General features: G+C 47.3%; 1 protein-coding gene across 2 annotated transcripts in view; it reads right to left on the bottom strand.

Moving 5' to 3' along the window:
• The window catches only part of ldb1a (LIM domain binding 1a), a 64,855-nt gene extending 54,068 nt beyond the window's left edge, over positions 1-10,787 (bottom strand). The window contains exons 1-2 of one of the 2 annotated variants that reach the window (XM_068001992.1): positions 10,627-10,787; positions 7,201-7,378 (exon numbers count right to left, since the gene is read on the bottom strand). In XM_068001992.1, coding sequence (XP_067858093.1) covers positions 7,201-7,225 — 25 coding nt within the window. In that variant the 5' untranslated portion in view covers positions 7,226-7,378; positions 10,627-10,787. Of the gene's footprint in view, positions 1-7,200; positions 7,449-10,626 lie in introns of those variants that run through there. The other variant, XM_068001991.1, reaches the window with a different exon arrangement.
• Between the last annotated feature and the right edge of the window lie 8,499 nt (positions 10,788-19,286).

The following is a 19,286-nucleotide window of genomic DNA, read 5'->3' as shown; positions in this document are numbered from 1 at the left end:
CTTAAGCACAAAACATAGGCTGACATTCCCAGTGCTCGGAGGTGCCGTCTATCAGATGAAACATTAAACTGAAGCCCCATCTGCCCTCTCAGGTGGACTTAAAAGATCCCACAGCCACTATTCGAAGAAGAGCAGGGGAGTTCTCCCCGGTGTCCCGGGCCAATATTTATCCCTCAACCAACATCGTTGAAAACAGATCATCTGCTCATTTATCTCATTGCTGTTTGTGGGATCTTGCTGTGCGCAAATTGGCTGCTGCGTTTCCTACGTTACAAAAATGACTACACTTCAAAAAGTGCTTCATTGGCTGTGAAAGGCACTACATAAATAGAAACATTAGGAACGGAAGAAGGCCATTCGGCCCCTTGAGCCTGTTCCCCATTCAATTAGATCACGGCTGGCCTGCACCTCAACTCCATTTTCCTACCGAGAGAATTTAAAAGTGAGCTTTTAAAGAAACAAAGCATGTGCCCAGTAGAAAAAAAAGGTAAAATTGAAAACTAAAAGAATAAAAGTTGGATGGAGAAAGAATGGGAAAAAAGAGAGAGAAACTGAATGAAAAAGGCCACCAGGCCAAGTGGAATTAAAGGGTTAAATATTATTGTTTTTAAGTTGTATTTTTGTAGTGTAAAGCTGATTCTCCAGAAAAAAAATCTATCCCTGATGCTGGAGTAGATTTATCCCAGTAATATTAGTGTTTGTTTCAGCGTCGCAGTGTGTGAGCAGAATGGTTAAAAAAATCGTTCAGTCCTTGGAGACTGAGGTGCCCCTGGATTTCTGGGCACGGTGTTAAGATGGATGGACGTCAACTCTTTCCCTGCCCCATTCCATTTCTTGCCTGGTCTCCAAAGGGAAGCTTTGAGTTACAGTGAGGGAGTCACAGCGTTTGCACGCAGGAGCAAACATCACAGTATGAGTGTTTTTCCTGCACTGATCACAAAACTGGAAGATTAGCAAACCTAAATGCAAGTATACCTCTGTGTGTGTATATGTGTGAATCCCTGTGCGCTCACTTGTGCTGTATTGTGTGTACATGTGTGTGTCTGTGCGTGTATGTAGGTGTGCATGTATATATGTGTGTCTGTGTTTGTTTGTTTGAGCATGTGTGTGTGTGTGCATGTGCATGTTTGTATGTGCATTTGTGTGTGTGTGCATTTGTGTGAGTGTGCGCATGTGCGCAAGTGCATGTGTGCCTGCATGTGTACGTGCATGCATGTGTGTGTCTGCGTGGGAGCGTGCACAAGTGTGTGTATGTGTTTGTGCGCAGGTGTGTGTGCGTTTGTGTTTGTGGGTGCAAGTGCATGTTTGTGCTTTGCGTGTGTGCGTGTGTGCGTGTTTGCACGTGTGTGTGTGTGTGTGGATAACCTGCCACCTACTGGGCAGTATCGGGAGCTGCAACGATGCTAACTGCTGAACTCGGTGCTCAGTGAAACACGTTGGGGACGATTTTAAGTGTCTCCGCCTGAAAATGGCGTCAGGTCGTTTACCGCCCCATTTACACTGATCTTGGGTGGGGTCCTGGGATGGGCGGCCGGAGCACCTGCCTGTTTCAGCCGGGAGGCTATTTGTAATATGCAAATCAGGGTCCTACGATGTACATTTACCCCAATTGCAATTTGGAGGGGCTAAAGTGCGAAAAACGCACCCCACAATCTCCACCCATTTACCTCATGCGTTAAGCGGCTTAACCGGAGGCTCTTAAAGGGACCACCAGAGGCCGCTCAGAAAACAGCCAAAGTTTTTTTTTAAACTTTTATTTTTGTGGGGCCAGGTGGAGCCAACAAAAAAAAAAATCTCCTGTTAGGCCCTCCTGGGTTAGGAAGGGCGGGGGGAGAGATGAGACCAGGCTTCTGCTCCTGATTGGGATCCAGTGGCTCCTGCTGGAAAGGCGTGAGTGTGGGCCTCAGACGGTGACGGGTATCGGGCCTGGGCTACGAGACCCACCTCCGCCTCCAGCAGTTGAATAGCCTGCCGACACTCACCGTCATGGATCGCACGTGAACACTGGCCGTTTGGATGAGGTCCCAGAGGGAGCCCGAGGAAGGAGGGAAAGGGAGAGAACCCGAGAGAAAATCAGAGAGGAAAGAAAAAGGCAGGGAGAAAGCACTTAAAAAGGAAAACTGGAATAAAAGTATAAATATATTTAATATAATCTTGAACTTAAAACATGTCGGTACCTTAGCTGAAATGTAATAGTTAAATTGTTTTTAAATTTTCTTTATGAAATGCTGATGAAATATTTTTAAATTTATATTTGTTAAATCAGACCCATCATGCAGAGGGAGCTGCTTCTTGACCCAAAAGTAATGCTGACAACAAAACACTTCAAAAGTAATTTGTTGGATGTGAGCTTGATTATTTAATTCATTCTGGGGATGTGGGCGTCGCTGGCGAGGCCGGCATTTATTGCCCATCCCCTAGTCGCCCCTTGAGAAGGTGGTGGTGAGCCGCCGCCTTCTTGAACCGCTGCAGTCCGAGTGGTGTTCTTTGTAGCGGCTTGATACAACTGAGTGTCTTGCTAGGTCACTTCAGAGGGCAGGTAAGAGTCAACCACGTCGGTGTGGGACCAGAGTCACATTAACGACAATCTGACAGCTTCATGGTCACTTTTGCTGATACCAGGTTTTTTTTTTATTTGTAGATTTTTTTTAAAAACTGAATTCAAATTCTCAAATTTGAATTCTCGTTCTCGGGATAACTAGTCCAGTAAAATGACTCCTACACTGTCCTTCCCGCCACATACTACATCCTGCAGACATGAAACGATACTACATAAATGTAAGTTCTTCCTCTCTCTCTGAGCCGAGCGAGGGACATTTTCTTATTTTGATTTTTGTCCAGTGAACGGGCACTGGGCCAGTGAGCGATCTCCCCACACCCAATTGGCCGCTCTTGATTTGTGAGCCTAAGGATGCACTGCAGCAACTCGCCAAGGCTTCTTCGACAGCACCTCCCAAACCCGCGACCTCCACCACCTAGAAGGACAAGAGCAGCAGGCACATGGGAACAACACCACCTGCACGTTCCCCTCCAAGTCACACACCATCCCGACTTGGAAATATATCGGCCGTTCCTTCATCGTCGCTGGGTCAAAATCCTGGAACTCCCTTCCTAACAGCACTGTGGGAGAACCTTCACCACACGGACTGCAGCGGTTCAAGGAGGCGGCTCACCACCACCTTCTCAAGGGCAATTAGGGATGGGCAATAAATGCCGGCCTCGCCAGCGACGCCCACATCCCATGAATGAATTTTTTAAAAATCAGCTGGGTATTCAACCATGTTGGGCATCACAGCCGAGCCTGATCCTGTCCTCACCCAACAACCATGCACACAGGTTCAGTGGATAAGGACCTGGGGCAGGGTGGGAGAAGCCCGGGTTGATTTTGCCCCTTCTCTATTCTGGAGCAGTGCAAGTCAGTGTGGAGCCTCTCACCTCCCATCCCAACAAATTCATCCAACACCGAGTGGGATGAGAAAAATTTCAGCTTTTTCCCTTAGTGCGTTACCTAAACGCACAACTCACTCGCACTTCCCAAGATTTCTTTTTTAAAAACTCTTCACGCTCTCTGCGCGTTAGAATTTTCTGCCTTTTCAAAAATCTCCTCTGCAAATCCCGGGGCTCGCTGCTAAACGACCAGAGTTGGCAGCACTGCTTCCGATGCAGACTTCCACCCTGTCACGACCGTTAAAACTTAACAAAGGGGGGATTTAATTTTTTTTTTTAAAAAAGAATTACTGTCAGTAACAGCGGCAGTAAGAGCTGGGAGTCCCTCACACAGGATATGATGAAAAGTTGAGGGGAGTGCTCCGATTGGGGCACCGTGGGTGTTCTACACCTCCCTGTGACCAATCACAGCGTGACTATTCTTTGAATCGGTTCCATTTAAACAAAATCCAGGAAGTGCCTACACCGGTGACATATTGGGCTATATTGACCAAGGAGGTTTACAGGTTCTGAGTTAGCTGAGGCAGTATAAGTGACCACTTCACATCCACCTGAGAGGGCAGACGGGGCCTTGGTTTAACAGCTCACCTGAAAGGTAGCACCTCCGACAGTGTAGCACTCCCTCAGTGCTGCATTGGGAGGATCAGCCTGGATTATGTGCTCAAGTCTCTAGAGCAGGACTTGAACCCACTGTCCTTCCAACGCAGAGGTGAGAGTGCTACCCAATGAGCCACGGCTGACACTAACAATCACTGTCCAAGCTCACATATAAAGAATGGTTTCCTGGGTGAGGCAGTGGAACCACATCCCAGTGACAGTCACCTTCAGGGAAAGAAGGGAAAAGGATTGGGATGATAAAATAAAATCTGGGAACGGGCCAGATTGGGATTCCTTGGGACACCAGGACAGGGGTGAGGAGCAGAGAGAAATTCAAAATCCCATTCCTCCCCTTTCTACCCACGATGGAAAAATAAAGGTGGTTTTTGCAATCATGAAGAGGAAGTAGTGGATAGTCCATGATCTCACCAAACCCCCTGCCCCACCCCGTGTGGCAGAACAACTCCATGTTGGCCTCCCATCTTCCATAAACTCCGACTTATCCAGAACTCCAGCCACCCAAAGTCCCACTCGGCCAATCGCTCAATGTTTTGGTGACCTACAGTGGCTCCCAGCTGTCAACACATTGACTACAAAATCTTTTCCCAACAACAACTTGCATTTATATAGCGCCTTTAACGTAGTGAAGTGTCCCAAGGCGCTTCACAGGAGCGATTATCAAACAAAATTTGACACCGAGCCAAGTAAAGAGAAATTAGGACAGGTGACCAAAAGTTTGGACAAAGAGGTAGGTTTTAAGGAGCGTCTTAAAGGAGGAGACGGAGAGGTTTAGGGAGGGAATTCCAGAGCTTAGGGCCTAGCCACGGCCGCCAATGGTGGAGCGATTAAAATTGGAGATGCGCACGAGGCCAGAATTGGAGGCCTCATCTCACCCAACCTCTGCATTCTCCTCCAGCTGGGTCAAAATCCTGGAACACCCTTCCTAACAGCACTGTGGGAGAACCTTCACCACATGGACTGCAGCGGTTCAAGAAGAAGGCCCATCGCCACCTTCTCAAGGGGCAACTAGGGACGGGTGATAAATGTCGGCCTTGCTGCATCCAGAGAATGAATTTAAAAATAAAATCCCTTCCTGCATCCTTCATTCCTCTGACTCTGGCCTCTTGTACATCCCCCTCCCGTTCCCTTCACCCCATCATTGGTTAACAGAACCTTTGTTTTATTTTGTTCTTGGGATATTTCAATATTTAAGTACCCTGACGGCATTAATCACAAGTCAACCAGGTGGCACGGTCTACAGTCATAGGTAAGGGTTCCCTGAAGGACATTACTGAACCAGCTGGCTTTTAATAACAACCCGGCAGTTTCATGGTCATTGTATTTGGAGTCAGCCCACAAATTACCAGAATTATTTTTAATTCAATTTCACATCTTTCAGTAGTGTGATTTGAGCTTAGGTTTGCCAGTTTAGTACCATCACCTGGTGTGTCCATAATCAGCCTCCTAGGCCCCAATCTCTCACCCCAAATCCCTCCTCTTCCTCCTCTGTGGTTCAGTGGTAGCACACCCACCTCTAGACCAGGAGGTTATGGGTTCAACTCCCACTCCAAAGACCCGAGTACATAATCCAGGCTGACACTACCAGTACTGAGGGAGTGCTGCACTGTTGGAGGTGCTGTTTTTCAGATGAGACGTCAAACTGAGGTCCCATCTCAGGTGGTTGTAAAAGATTCCATGGCCACTATTTCAAAGAAGAGCAGGGGAGTTCTCCCCAGTGTCTCTGGGCCAATATTTATCCCTCAACCAATGTCACTAAAACAGATTATCCGGTCATTACCTCATTACTGTTTGTGGGATCTTGCTGTGCGCCAATTGGCTGTCGTATTTCCCACATTACAACAGTAACTACACTTTAAAATTACTTCATTGGCTGTAGAGCACTTTGGGACATCCTGAGGTCATGAAAGGTGCTGTATAAATGCAAGTTCTTTCTTATTCTCTCTGTATCTTTACAAACCTTCTCAAATGCCTCTTTTTAACCAAGCTATCGGTCAGCCTTCCAAACTCCCCATCCAGAGCTCAGAATCCATCCCCTTTCTCCCCATCTGATTAATTTTTTTCCCTCTGTGTAGCTCCCTGGGATATTTTCTACTTTAAGGGTGCTGCAGCTACATAAATGCAAGCTGCTGTTGTATTCGTATTTCTCACGAAGGAGCTACTGCATGCTTGACACGGGTCCACGGGCACAGGGCGCCCTTCTCGTATCCCGCCCAAGTGGCCCAGTCAGTGAGTGTCGGCCAGCTGTTCAACCTTGGAGGGCATCACGGCCGGGAGCCCAAATCGGCATCCACGCGCCTGCCAGCAGTGGCCACCGGACGGCGATCGGGAGCAGGAAAACCGGGCTGATTTGCCTCTTTACCAGCTCGCGCCCGTTGAACCCAACAGTAGCGATCAGCTGACTCACCGCAGACCGTGAACCGAAGCTGGAGACGCCGCCAGTCTGCAGGGCTCAGCGCTACACCCCAAACATCGGCATTTCACCAGCTCACGTGAACCCCCGGCTCTGCCCAGCCACTCACACTCCTTCACTTGGAGAAATATCACCGATTGTTTCGCACACACACACACACAAAAAAAAAAATCAGTATTAGCGTTAATTATCTGAATCAAAGCTAACACCGGCCGGCCAGACGTCGCGGATACAAAAGCAGACGCGAATTATCAGTCATGTGACGCACTCTTACGTAAGCAAATGTAAAAGTTTACAGATGACGTGACCACTGGATGGAAATCTAAAGCCTGCTTTTTTTTTCGCGTCCTACAAGATTCCTAAATACGCAGGAACCACACGCGCACACATGTGTGTGCACAGAAATATAAAATAAAACGTTTAGCAGACATCGTTTGTTACCCGCTGCGTGTGGGAGAGTAAAATGCTCTTGGGGAAAAAAAAAAATCCTCGCGTTTCAAATCTAAAATGGTTCAACAAAAAAAAAAAGAACACATTAAGGATCTTTTTTCTCTCTCGCTCCCTCTCTCTCTCGTACTCTCTCTCTCACTGCTTCCACAGCTATGTCTGAAACCGAAAATGATGTGGAGCCACAGGCCTTAATCCCAGCCCCACACAAACCACACATTTCCACATCAATAAAGTTAATTGGTTAGCCATTAGTTACTGGAGTATACTGTACTCACCAGGGCATGAGCAACCTCCTGACATTTTTCACATCTCTGAACTCCCTTCCTATGTATATATGTGTGTTTTTTTTTTAAATCCTTTTTTTTTTCCCCCTTCTGGTTGCAACAAGCAGGCAGCACAGCCTCTCTCTACTTCATGGTGTCCTGTGTGTGTTGATGTCACGTACTGAAATCTCTGGGAAGGAGAAAAAAAAAAGAGAGGGACCCGTCAGAGAAACAGGAAGCAGAAATTATTCGTCCCTCAAAGGCGGAATATGCCTCCACTCATTAATATGCAAATGGCAAATTCAGGGGGTGGAGTGTGTGCCTGGTAGCGTAACCCAGGAAACAAGAAATGGCAAAGCAACAACAAGCATGTGACCTAGATTTTCTCTCTCTCACTCTCTCTAAAAGGTTGTTTTCCACATTGAGAAACCTTGTTCTCATCAAATTCCTTTCGCTATTCATCACTGCCCTCTCGACAAGGAGGAACTTTAACCCCTCTCGGCTAGATCCGCCGTGTTTATTCATCGAATCGTAGCCATTCACCTTCCTCCTCCTCCCCCCCCCCTCCTCCTCCTCCTCCACCTCTCTACCCCGCTCCTCCCCTCCCTCTCTCTCCCTCCTCCTCTCTCCTCTCCCCCACTCCCAGTCCAGGATCTGTGAGATGAGAATGTTAACCCTTTCCGAACCGCAGTCCCAACATTACAAATTACAATTTTTTTTTAAAAAACGCTTTGCTTTGTTCACAGGTCATACAACGCAAGTTCAGTGAACATATCAAATTCTTAGATGGCACGACAGGGTAGATGCTGAGAGGCTGTTTCCCCTGGCTGGAGAGTCTAGAACTAGGGGACGCAGTCTCAGGATAAGGGGTCGGCCATTTAGGACTGAGATGAGGAGGAATTTCTTCACTCTGAGGGTTGTGAATCTTTGGAATTCTCTACCTGTGGATGCTCAGTCGTTGAGTATATTCAAGGCTGAGATCGGTAGATTTTTGGACTCTAAGGGAATCAAGGGATATGGGGATGGGGCGGGAAAGTGGAGTTGAGGTCGAAGATCAGCCATGATCTGGTTGAATGGCGGAGCAGGCTCGAGGGGCCGAATGGCCTACTCCTGCTCCTATTTCTTATGTTCTTATAACGGAAGTGCCCACTGCTGGACTGAGAGTAACAGACTGCAAGGCCCCACCTTCGATTTCCCGGCCTGGGTTGAGTTAAGTGGTTCAGTGTTTGCTTCAGTGCCCCTGGGATAGGAAGGAGAAAAATCAAATGGTCTTCCTGCTCCTAGGGGTTGCCAACCCTCCAGGATTGTCCTGTAATGTCCAGGAATTAAAGAGGAATCTCCTGGATACTACGGCGAGCAAACACCCGGGAGAGGAAAACCAGAGGCGGCGTTAAAAAAAATTGTGATTATTTTTTTTCATTTTCTTTGAGCACTTTCGTTTATTAGTTGTAAAAATATTGGGAAATACGGGCAAAAAGGCTGTTTCATTGACAGTCAACAATCATCCAATCGGGTAACAAAGAGTCTGTTCACTTTCCCATTGGCCGTGGGAAGGGGCGGGGTGTGGGCTGTTGGGCGACCAATGGTGCGAGAGTGGGGGGGGGGGGGGGCGGAGCACCGCGAGGATGGACATGTCGGGCGACCAATGGCGGGAGTGTGAGGGCGGGGCGGTTGGAGGAGGATGAAACCTCCAGGAATACATCCAACTAGAGTTGGCAACCCTACTGCTCCTGGAAGGCAGGCGCGGGTTTATAACGGATAAGGACAAGATCAGGCTCAGCTGTGATGCCCACTCATGTCAAATAGCCTGCCACCACTCATTGTCTAGGCTTGCACATGGCCACATGGTTCACGTCCCAGACTGTTGCTGATGTTTATGGACGGTAATGGCTTCTTCAATGGGAAATCTCAGAGAGAATCATGGGCATGCGACTGTGCGTCTCGATTCTATAATGTGCTCATGTAGTTTAGTTGTGTCATTAACCATGAGAAGGAATGATTTACAGAGTAACAATACTCACAGTGTGTTACAGAGCAATAATATACACCGTGTGTCACAGAACAACAACAGACTCAGTACGTTACACAGTAATAATATACTCAGTATGTTAGAGTAATAATATACTCAGTATGTTACAGAACAATAATATACGCTGTTAGAGCAACAATATATACAGTATGTTACAGATTAATAATGTACGCTGTGTGTTACAGAACAATAATGTACACACTGTGTTATGCAGCAATAATATAAACTATGTGATACAAAGTAATAATATACACTGTGTTACAGAGCAATAACATACACTGTGTTACAGAGCAATAACATACACTGTGTTACAGAGCAATAATAGATATTACTTTATATAATCCATAAACCCCATGAACCCTTGGTGGGAGGTCGGTGGACGCCCCACAGATACTACGTCAACAGCTGTTGGTGCTAACTCTCGGCGGTTTCTGCCAGTCTCCCATCAACGTTACTGCAGGAGATCGCGAGAACACCTGCGGAAATTCTCCCCCTCTGCTTTTTTTGGCATTCGTTGAGGGAGGTCTGTTGGTCAGAACACCGTGAGAGCTCTGTGCGTTCATTCAAACGGTACCATGAGATGTTTGAAGTCCACCTCAACCGGCAAGTGGGTTTAATGTCTCATCTGAAGGATGGAACCTCCAACAGGGCTGCCGCAGCCGAGATTGTGAGCTCAAGTTCTGGAGTGGGGCTCGAACCCACAACCTCTGACTCAGAAGTGAGAGAACTTCAACCCTCCGAGACCTCTGTGCTCCTCCAACTTTGGCTTCTTCACCATCCCCCATTTCCTTCGCCCCACCATTGGCGGCCGTGCCTTCAGCCGTCTAGGCCCTAAGCTCTGGAATTCCCTCCCTAAACCTCTCCGCCTCTTTCTTTCTCTCTTCTTTTTCAGGCTGATCTGCTGGGCTCAATGCCACACCAGACAGTGTAAGTATCCACTAAGCTATTGGGCAAGGTTAAAGCAAGCTGCATCCTTGTATATTGTGCTATTGCCTTAAATTTCTGTAAAAAAGAAAAAAAATGAACTTGCATTTATATAGCACCTTTCACGGCCTCAGGACCCCCCAAAGAATTTTACAGCCAATGATGTACTTTCAAAGTGTAGTCACTGTTGTAATGTAGGGAACGCGGCAGCCAATATGTGCACAGCAGGATCCCACAAACAGCAATTTTAAAAATGACCTCACCACCTGAAAGGGCAGACAGGGTCTCAGTTTAATGTTTCATCCGAAAGACGGCACCTCCGACAGTGCAGCACTCCCTCAGTACCGCACTGGGAGTGTCAGCCTGGATTGTGCTCACGTCTCTGGAGTGGGACTCGAACCCAATCTTCTGACTCAAAGGTGAGAGAGCCCACTGAGCCATGGCTGACACCTTATGCGACAACAATGTGAGAGGGCAGTACTCACCGCTCGGTCCGATGTGATCCCAGGGGCTGGGCGGCAGCAATCTATGCTTCAGCCACTCTCTCCTCAATCTCAAATGTTTCTTAATCATCTTCAGCCCTCACTTCCTGCCAAGAGTCAAGGCATTTTTCTCAAGGCCAGGCCAATTCCAAACAAGACATTCCTGAGGATAATGGACCTGCAAAGTAATTTTGCTCATGGATACAAGGAAAGTTCTGTTCAGACTGATTGCCTTGGGCAGTCGGCCAGTACTGCACTACCCAAGTAGGGGCCTCCTTAAGACCAGGCATTACGTAACACACGGCAAAACCCATCCAGGAGCAGTACAGGCTAAACACAGGGAAAGCTGTGTGTACTGAACAGTGTGTTACACAGAGAGAGCTGTGTGTACTGAAGAGTGTGTTACACAGAGTGAGCTGTGTGTACTGAACAGTGTGTTACAGAGAGTGAGCTGTGTGTACTGAACTGTGTGTTACACAGGGAGAGCTGTGTGTACTGAACTGAGTGTTACACAGGGAGAGCTGTGTGTACTGAACTGTGTGTTACACAGGGAGAGCTGTGTGTACTGAAGAGTGTGTTACACAGGGAGAGCTGTGTGTACTGAACTGTGTGTTACACAGGGAGAGCTGTGTGTACTGAACTGTGTGTTACACAGAGAGAACTGTGTGTACTGAACTGAGTGTTACAGAGAGAGAGCTGTGTGTACTGAACTGTGTGTTACACAGAGAGAGCTGTGTGTACTGAACTGTGTGTTACACAGAGAGAGAGCTGTGTGTACTGAAGAGTGTGTTACACAGAGAGAACTGTGTGTACTGAACTGTGTGTTACAGAGAGAGAGCTGTGTGTACTGAACTGTGTGTTACAGAGAGAGAGCTGTGTGTACTGAACTGTGTGTTACACAGAGAGAGCTGTGTGTACTGAACTGTGTGTTACACAGAGAGAGAGCTGTGTGTACTGAAGAGTGTGTTACACAGAGAGAACTGTGTGTACTGAACTGTGTGTTACAGAGAGAGAGCTGTGTGTACTGAACTGAGTGTTACAGAGAGAGAGCTGTGTGTACTGAACTGTGTGTTACACAGGGAGAGCTGTGTGTACTGAACTGTGTGTTACAGAGAGAGAGCTGTGTGTACTGAACTGTGTGTTACACAGAGAGAGCTGTGTGTACTGAACTGTGTGTTACACAGAGAGAGAGCTGTGTGTACTGAAGAGTGTGTTACACAGAGAGAACTGTGTGTACTGAACTGTGTGTTACACAGAGAGAACTGTGTGTACTGAACTGTGTGTTACAGAGAGTGAGCTGTGTGTACTGAACTGTGTGTTACACAGAGAGAACTGTGTGTACTGAACTGTGTGTTACAGAGAGAGAGCTGTGTGTACTGAAGAGTGTGTTACACAGAGAGAACTGTGTGTACTGAACTGTGTGTTACACAGAGAGAACTGTGTGTACTGAACTGTGTGTTACAGAGAGTGAGCTGTGTGTACTGAAGAGTGTGTTACACAGAGTGAGCTGTGTGTACTGAAGAGTGTGTTACACAGAGTGAGCTGTGTGTACTGAACTGTGTGTTACACAGAGTGAGCTGTGTGTACTGAACTGTGTGTTACAGAGAGTGAGCTGTGTGTACTGAACAGTGTGTTACCCAGAGAGAACTGTGTGTACTGAACAGTGTGTTACACAGAAAGCTGTTTGTATTTATCCCTCAACCAACATCACAAAAAAGATCATCTGGCCATTTTCTCATTGCTGTTTGTGGGACCTTGCTGTGAGCAAATTGGTTGCCGCGATTCCTACATTACATCAGCAACTACAGCCAATTAAGTGCTTTTGAAGTGTTAAGCGCTTTGAAATGTCCTGAGGACGTGAAAGGCGCTATATAAATGCAAATTCTTTCTTTACTGAGGGAATCTAATGGCATTTTAGCATCACAAAGATTTTTGAAAAAATCCAACTGGTTCATCGATGTCTTTCAGGAAAGGAAACCTGCCGTCCTTACCCAGTCCGCCTACATGTGACTCTAGTCCCACGCTACCTGGTTGACTCTTAATGCCCTCTGAAGTGTCCTAGCAAGCCACTCAATTGTAAGAACAATGGCTACAAAACAGGGCTATAAGAATAATACTGCACAGCACCATCAGCACACGGACTGCAGCGGTTCAAGAAGGCGGCCCACCACCACCTTTTCATGGGGCAGCTAGGGATGGGCAATAACATTTGGGTAAACATAATTTAATAGGACAAAGTCAGCATGGCTTTACGAAGGGGAAGTCATGTCTGACAAATTTGCTTGAGTTCTTTGAGGATATAACGTACAGGGTGGATAAAGGGGAACCAGTGGACGTAGTGTATTTGGACTTCCAGAAGGCATTCGACAAGGTGCCACATAAAAGATTATTGCTCAAGATAAAGAATCACTGGATTGGGGGTAATATTCTGGCATGGGTGGAGGATTGGTTATCTAACAGGAAGCAGAGAGTTGGGATAAATGGTACATTCTCGGACTGGCAACCTGTAGCCAGTGGTGTTCCGCAGGGGTCGGTACTGGGTCCCCAACTCTTTACAATCTATATTAACGATTTGGAGGAGGGGACCGAGTGTAACATATCAAAGTTTGCAGATGATACAAAGATGGGAGGGAAAGTAGAGAGTGAGGAGGACATAAAAACCTACAAGGAGATATAGACAGGCTGGGTGAGTGGGCGGAGATTTGGCAGATGCAATACAATATTGGAAAATGTGAGGTTATGCACTATGGCAGGAAAAATCGGAGAGCAAGTTATTATCTTAATAGCGAGCAACTGGAAAGTACTGCAGTACAAAGGGATCTGGGGGTCCTAGTGCAAGAAAATCAAAAAGTTAGTTTGCAGGTGCAGCAGGTGATCAAGAAGGCCAACGGAATGTTGGCGTTTATTGCTAGGGGGATAGAATATAAAAACAGGGAGGTATTGGTGAGACCGCACCTGGAATACTGCATACAGTTTTGGTCTCCATACTTAAGAAAAGACATACTTGCTCTCGAGGCAGTACAAAGAAGGTTCACTCGGTTAATCCCGGGGATGAGGGGGTGGACATATGAGGAGAGGTTGAGTAGATTGGGACTCTACTCATTGGAGTTCAGAAGAATGAGAGGCGATCTTATTGAAACATATAAGATTGTGAAGGGGCTTGATCGGGTGGATGCGGTAAGGATGTTCCCAAGGATGGGTGAAACTAGAACGAGGGGGCATAATCTTAGAATAAGGGGCTGCTCTTTCAAAACTGAGATGAGGAGAAACTTCTTCACTCATAGGGTAGTAGGTCTGTGGAATTTGCTGCCCCAGGAAGCTGTGGAAGCTACATCATTAGATAAATTTAAAACAGAAATAGACAGTTTCCTAGAAGTAAAGGGAATTAGGGGTTACGGGGAGCAGGCAGGAAATTGGACATGAATTTAGATTTGAGGTTAGGATCAGATCAGCCATGATCTTATTGAATGGCGGAGCAGGCTCGAGTGGCCGATTGGCCTACTCCTGCTCCTATTTCTTATGTTCTTATGTTCTTATAAATACCTGCCTTGCCAGCGACGCCCACATCCTGAGAAAGAAGGGAAGAAAAATTCCCATTCTACAAATTTCCAATTGGACCCAATATATTCCCCGACACATGCATTCTATATTCCCATCTATTCCTAATGATGCCTAATTATATAAAAAGAAAGACTTGCATTTATATATATTTTTTTATTCGTTCACGGGATGTGGGCGTCGCTGGCGAGGCCGGCATTTATTGCCCATCCCTAATTGCCCTTGAGAAGGTGGTGGTGAGCCGCCTTCTTGAACCGCTGCAGTCCGTGTGGTGACGGTTCTCCCACAGTGCTGTTAGGAAGGGAGTTCCAGGATTTTGACCCAGCGACGATGAAGGAACAGCGATATATTTCCAAGTCGGGATGGTGTGTGACTTGGAGGGGAACGTGCAGGTGGTGTTGTTCCCATGCGCCTGCTGCCCTTGTCCTTCTAGGTGGTAGAGGTCGCGGGTTTGGGAGGTGCTGTCGAAGAAGCCTTGGCGAGTTGCTGCAGTGCATCCTGTGGATGGTGCACACTGCAGCCACTGTGCGCCGGTGGTGAAGGGAGTGAATGTTTAGGGTGGTGGATGGGGTGCCAATCAAGCGGGCTGCTTTATCTTGGATGGTGTCGAGCTTCTTGAGTGTTGTTGGAGCTGCACTCATCCAGGCAAGTGGAGAGTATTCCATCACACTCCTGACTTGTGCCTTGTAGATGGTGGAAAGGCTTTGGGGAGTCAGGAGGTGAGTCACTCGCCGCAGAATATAGTGCCTTTCACAACCTCAATTTGTCCCAAAACACTTTACAGCAAATGAAGTACTTTTGAAGTGTAGTCACTGTTGTAATGTAGAAAACACGGCAGCCAATTTGCGTTCAGCAAGATCCCACAAACAGCAATGTGATAATAACCAGATAATCTGTTTCTTAGTGATGTTGGTTGAGGGATAAATATTAGCCAGGACACAAGGGGAGAACTCCCCCTGCTCTTCTTCGAAATAGTGGCTGTGGGATCTTTTACGTCCACCTGAGAGGGCAGACGGGGCCTCGGTTTAACATCTCACCCAAAAGACAGCACCTCCGATAGTGCGGCACTCCCTCGGTACAGGCACTGGGAGTGTCAGCCTAGATATTGTGCTCAAGGCTCTGGAGTGGGATTGTGAGCCCCACAACCTCCTGCCTCGGAGGTGAGAGTGCTGCCCACTGAGCCACAGCTGACACCTAGGATTCACAAATATATGATTCCAGCTAGACCCACTCTCCAATGCAACCCCACCCCCCCCACCGCCAATGACACAGCCCCTGAAACCGATCCCACCACCCACCTTGCGTCGATGGGTGATCTCCAGGCTGCGCGAGTTTCCGCCAACTTTTCAGAACAGACGGGAAGACTGTCGGGGGGATTCAAACTAGGCGCAGAAGTTAAAATAACCCGGGCCTCATTGTTGGAGCAACTCGCCTCACTACAACACTCGCCCAGAACCTGCCCGGAGTTTAGATCCGAGCCTACTGCTTAAAGCAAGGAGAATTCAGGGTAAATCTTGGGAATACGTGTCTGAGACAGGAAGCAATGGGTACTTGTTAAAGGAGTAATGTCGGGGTAGAGGGAAGTACCAAGTGGGGTGGCCCAGGGATCAGGTGACCCCCCCCCCCCTCCCTTACTGTATCTAATTTATAACAACTGATTTGGATGAGAATTTAGGAGGCATGGTTAGTAAGTTTGCAGATGACACCAAGATTGGTGGCATCGTGGACAGTGAAGAAGGTTATCTAGGATTGCAACGGGATCTTGATAAATTGGTCCAGTGGGCCGATGAATGGCAGATGGAGTTTAATTTAGATAAATGTGAGGTGATGCATTTTGGTAGATCGAATCGGGCCAGGACCTACTCTGTTAATGGTAGGGCGTTGGGGAGAGTTATAGAACAAAGAGATCCAGGAGTACAGGTTCATAGCTCCTTGAAAGTGGAGTCACAGGTGGATAGGGTGGTGAAGAAGGCATTCAGCATGCTTGGTTTCATTGGTCAGAACATTGAATACAGGAGTTGGGATGTCTTGTTGAAGTTGTACAAGACATTAGTAAGGCCACACTTGGAATACTGTGTACAGTTCTGGTCACCCTATTATAGAAAGGATATTATTAAACTAGAAAGAGTGCAGAAAAGATTTACTAGGATGCTACCGGGACTTGATGGTTTGACTTATAGGGAGCGGTTGGATAGACTGAGACTTTTTTCCCTGGAGAGTAGGAGGTTAAGGGGTGATCTTATAGAAGTCTATAAAATAATGAGGGACATAGATAAGGTAGATAGTCAAAATCTTTTCCCAAAGGTAGGGGAGTCTATAACGAGGGGGCATAGATTTAAGGTGAGAGGGGAGAGGTACAAAAGGGTCCAGAGGGGCAATTTTTTCACTCAAAGGGTGGTGAGTGTCTGGAACGAGCTGCCAGAGGCAGTAGTAGAGGCGGGTACAATTTTGTCTTTTAAAAAGCATTTGGACAGTTACATGGGTAAGATGGGTATAGAGGGATATGGGCCAAGTGCAGGCAATTGGGACTAGCTTAGTGGTATAAACTGGGCGACATGGACATGTTGGGCCGAATGGCCTGTTTCCATGTTGTAAACTTCTATGATTCTATGATTCTATAACTTCGATTCAGAAACTCAGTGCAAACTGATCAAATGATACCAAATTAGGAGCGGCTGTTGATTCTGAAGTGCTGACTCAGGAAATACAACACGAGTTGGACAAAATATTCCCCACAGTCAGGGGAGTTTCACAAATGGAAGTCGTGATCCTGTGTCCAATGCAAAATGGGACCATTTTCACAACACCACGCACTTTTATTTTCCTCCCTGAAGGCACTGGCTCCTTGCTGGGGTACAGTTCTACAGGCACTTGCTGTCATCTGGCACCTTGGCCCAGTCATCACCTGTGAACCAAGGCAACGGGGTCCATTTTGACCGCTGGGCCACTGACCTGCTCCTCTGGGGCTCACAAAAATAATCCAACTCTTTCCTTTGGGCCTCTTCGGTTCCGTCGCCCACAGAGCGAGTCCGAGTGAGCAGAGCACGGGACACCAACCTGCACCGACCTAAAATAGCAATCAACCACAACTTGAATTTATATTCCGCCTTTAACGCAGTACAACGTCCCGAGGCGCTTCACAGGAGCGATTATCAAGCACACTTTGACACCGAGCCTCATGAGGAGATATTAGGGCAGGTGACCAAAAGCTTGGCCAAAGAGGTAGGTTTTAAGGAGTGTCTTAAAGGAGGAGAGAGAGGCGGAGAGGTTTAGGGAGGGAATTCCAGAGCTTAGGGCCCAGGCAGCTGAAGGCACGGCCGCCAATGGTGGAACGATTAAAATTGGGGATTGCGCAAGAGGCCAAAATTGGAGGAGCGCAGAGATCTGGGAGGGTTGTAGGGCTGGAGGAGGGTTACAGAGATAGGGAGGAATTTGAAAACAAGGATGAGAATTTTAAAATTGAGGTGGTCCTGGACCAGGAGCCGATGTAGGTCAACGAGCACAGGGGGTGATGAGTGAATGGGACTCGGTGCGAGCTAGGATATGGGCAGCAGGTCAGGTCCTATTGACGCCATAGGACGGCGACTTCCATATTAAAAGGGGCCTATCGCCTGAAATAGGCAGGCACTTTGGACACCCGACGGTCGGCCCCCTTTCAAAATGGTGCTGGTTGCATCGCTGGTGTTAACGGGGTGGAGGGGGGAGGTTAAGGCCACTGACCCCATTTTGAAGCTGTTACCGCCCCATTAACGCCAGGCAAGGGCGCTCAAAAGCGACCCCCGTGACCTCGGCCAGGCTATTTGTCCAAGTGGACATCGCATCTGGCCCCGATCCTAGACTCGTCTCCAGGCGGGGATTACTGGACGCCAATCAAGAATCGAAACCCTGGTGCTATTACCCCCCCCCCCCCCACTTACCCCAGGGGCACTGAGGGCAATTGTGACACCTGGTTTGTGTGGCTGAGTTATTGTAATGATAATGGTGCTGACAATCTGTCTCCATTCCTCTTGGCTCAGGATTGTACCCGTTGGGTTGTGCGCACGGGTTGGCCGCACAATGGCAGACACTTCAGGAGCATTCTGGGAGAAAAAATGTCACAGGTCAAACACACCATTGACTCCATGTTCCCCTGGGGCTCTGGGTATTTTAGTAAACCAAGACATTCGACCTGGACCAAGATTAGAGGTTGTGAAGCAGGATACAGCAACTCGCTGGTGCCCAAGCAGTTAGCGGTTAATCACAGCCCGATCTGGTATTAAACAAAGACAATGAGATGGTCTTGAGGTAAGGAAGTATACCAGGCCTGTTACTCAGATGAGGGAAGCTTGCTCATTGTCTTTCTAGTAGCAGTCAGATTATACAACGCTCCTTGGTTTTCCCTATATACTTAACCTTCACTAACTAACCTACATTAAAGGCACCATATAAAAGCAAGTTGTTGTTGTTATTATTATTATTGTATCTAACCTGTGCTGTACCTACCCTGGGAGTGTTTGATGGGACAGTGTAGAGGGAGCTTTACTCTGTATCTAACCTGTGCTGTACCTACCCTGGGAGTGTTTGATGGGACAGTGTAGAGGGAGCTTTACTCTGTATCTAACCTGTGCTGTACCTACCTTGGGAGTGTTTGATGGGACAGTGTAGAGGGAGCTTTACTCTGTATCTAACCCGTGCTGTACCTGCCCTGGGAGTGTTTGATGGGACAGTGTAGAGGGAGCTTTACTCTGTATCTAACCCGTGCTGTACCTGCCCTGGGAATGTTTGATGGGACAGTGTAGAGGGGGTTGTGAGCAACACAGGAGAAAAATCAAAGGGGCATTAAAAAAATTGTGTTCTTTTCATTTTCTTTGAACATTTTCATTTATTAATTATGAAAGTATTGCATGATGTGTTATTATAATATTTACAGAGGTGTTATACATAGTGACTCATGCTGTGTCATATACAGGAATGGTATACCCAGTAACACAAGGTGTGTTATTATAGAATATATACAGGAGTGTCATACCCAGTAATACACGGTGTGTTATTATATAATATTTGCAGGAGTGTTATACCCAGTAACACATGGTGGGGAAAAAGCGGGAACAGGGTACTGAGTTAGA

Source organism: Heptranchias perlo, chromosome 21 (assembly GCF_035084215.1).
Source record: "Heptranchias perlo isolate sHepPer1 chromosome 21, sHepPer1.hap1, whole genome shotgun sequence".
NCBI classification, from domain to species: Eukaryota; Metazoa; Chordata; class Chondrichthyes; order Hexanchiformes; family Hexanchidae; genus Heptranchias; species Heptranchias perlo.
This window is presented reverse-complemented; position numbering and strand designations above follow the sequence as displayed.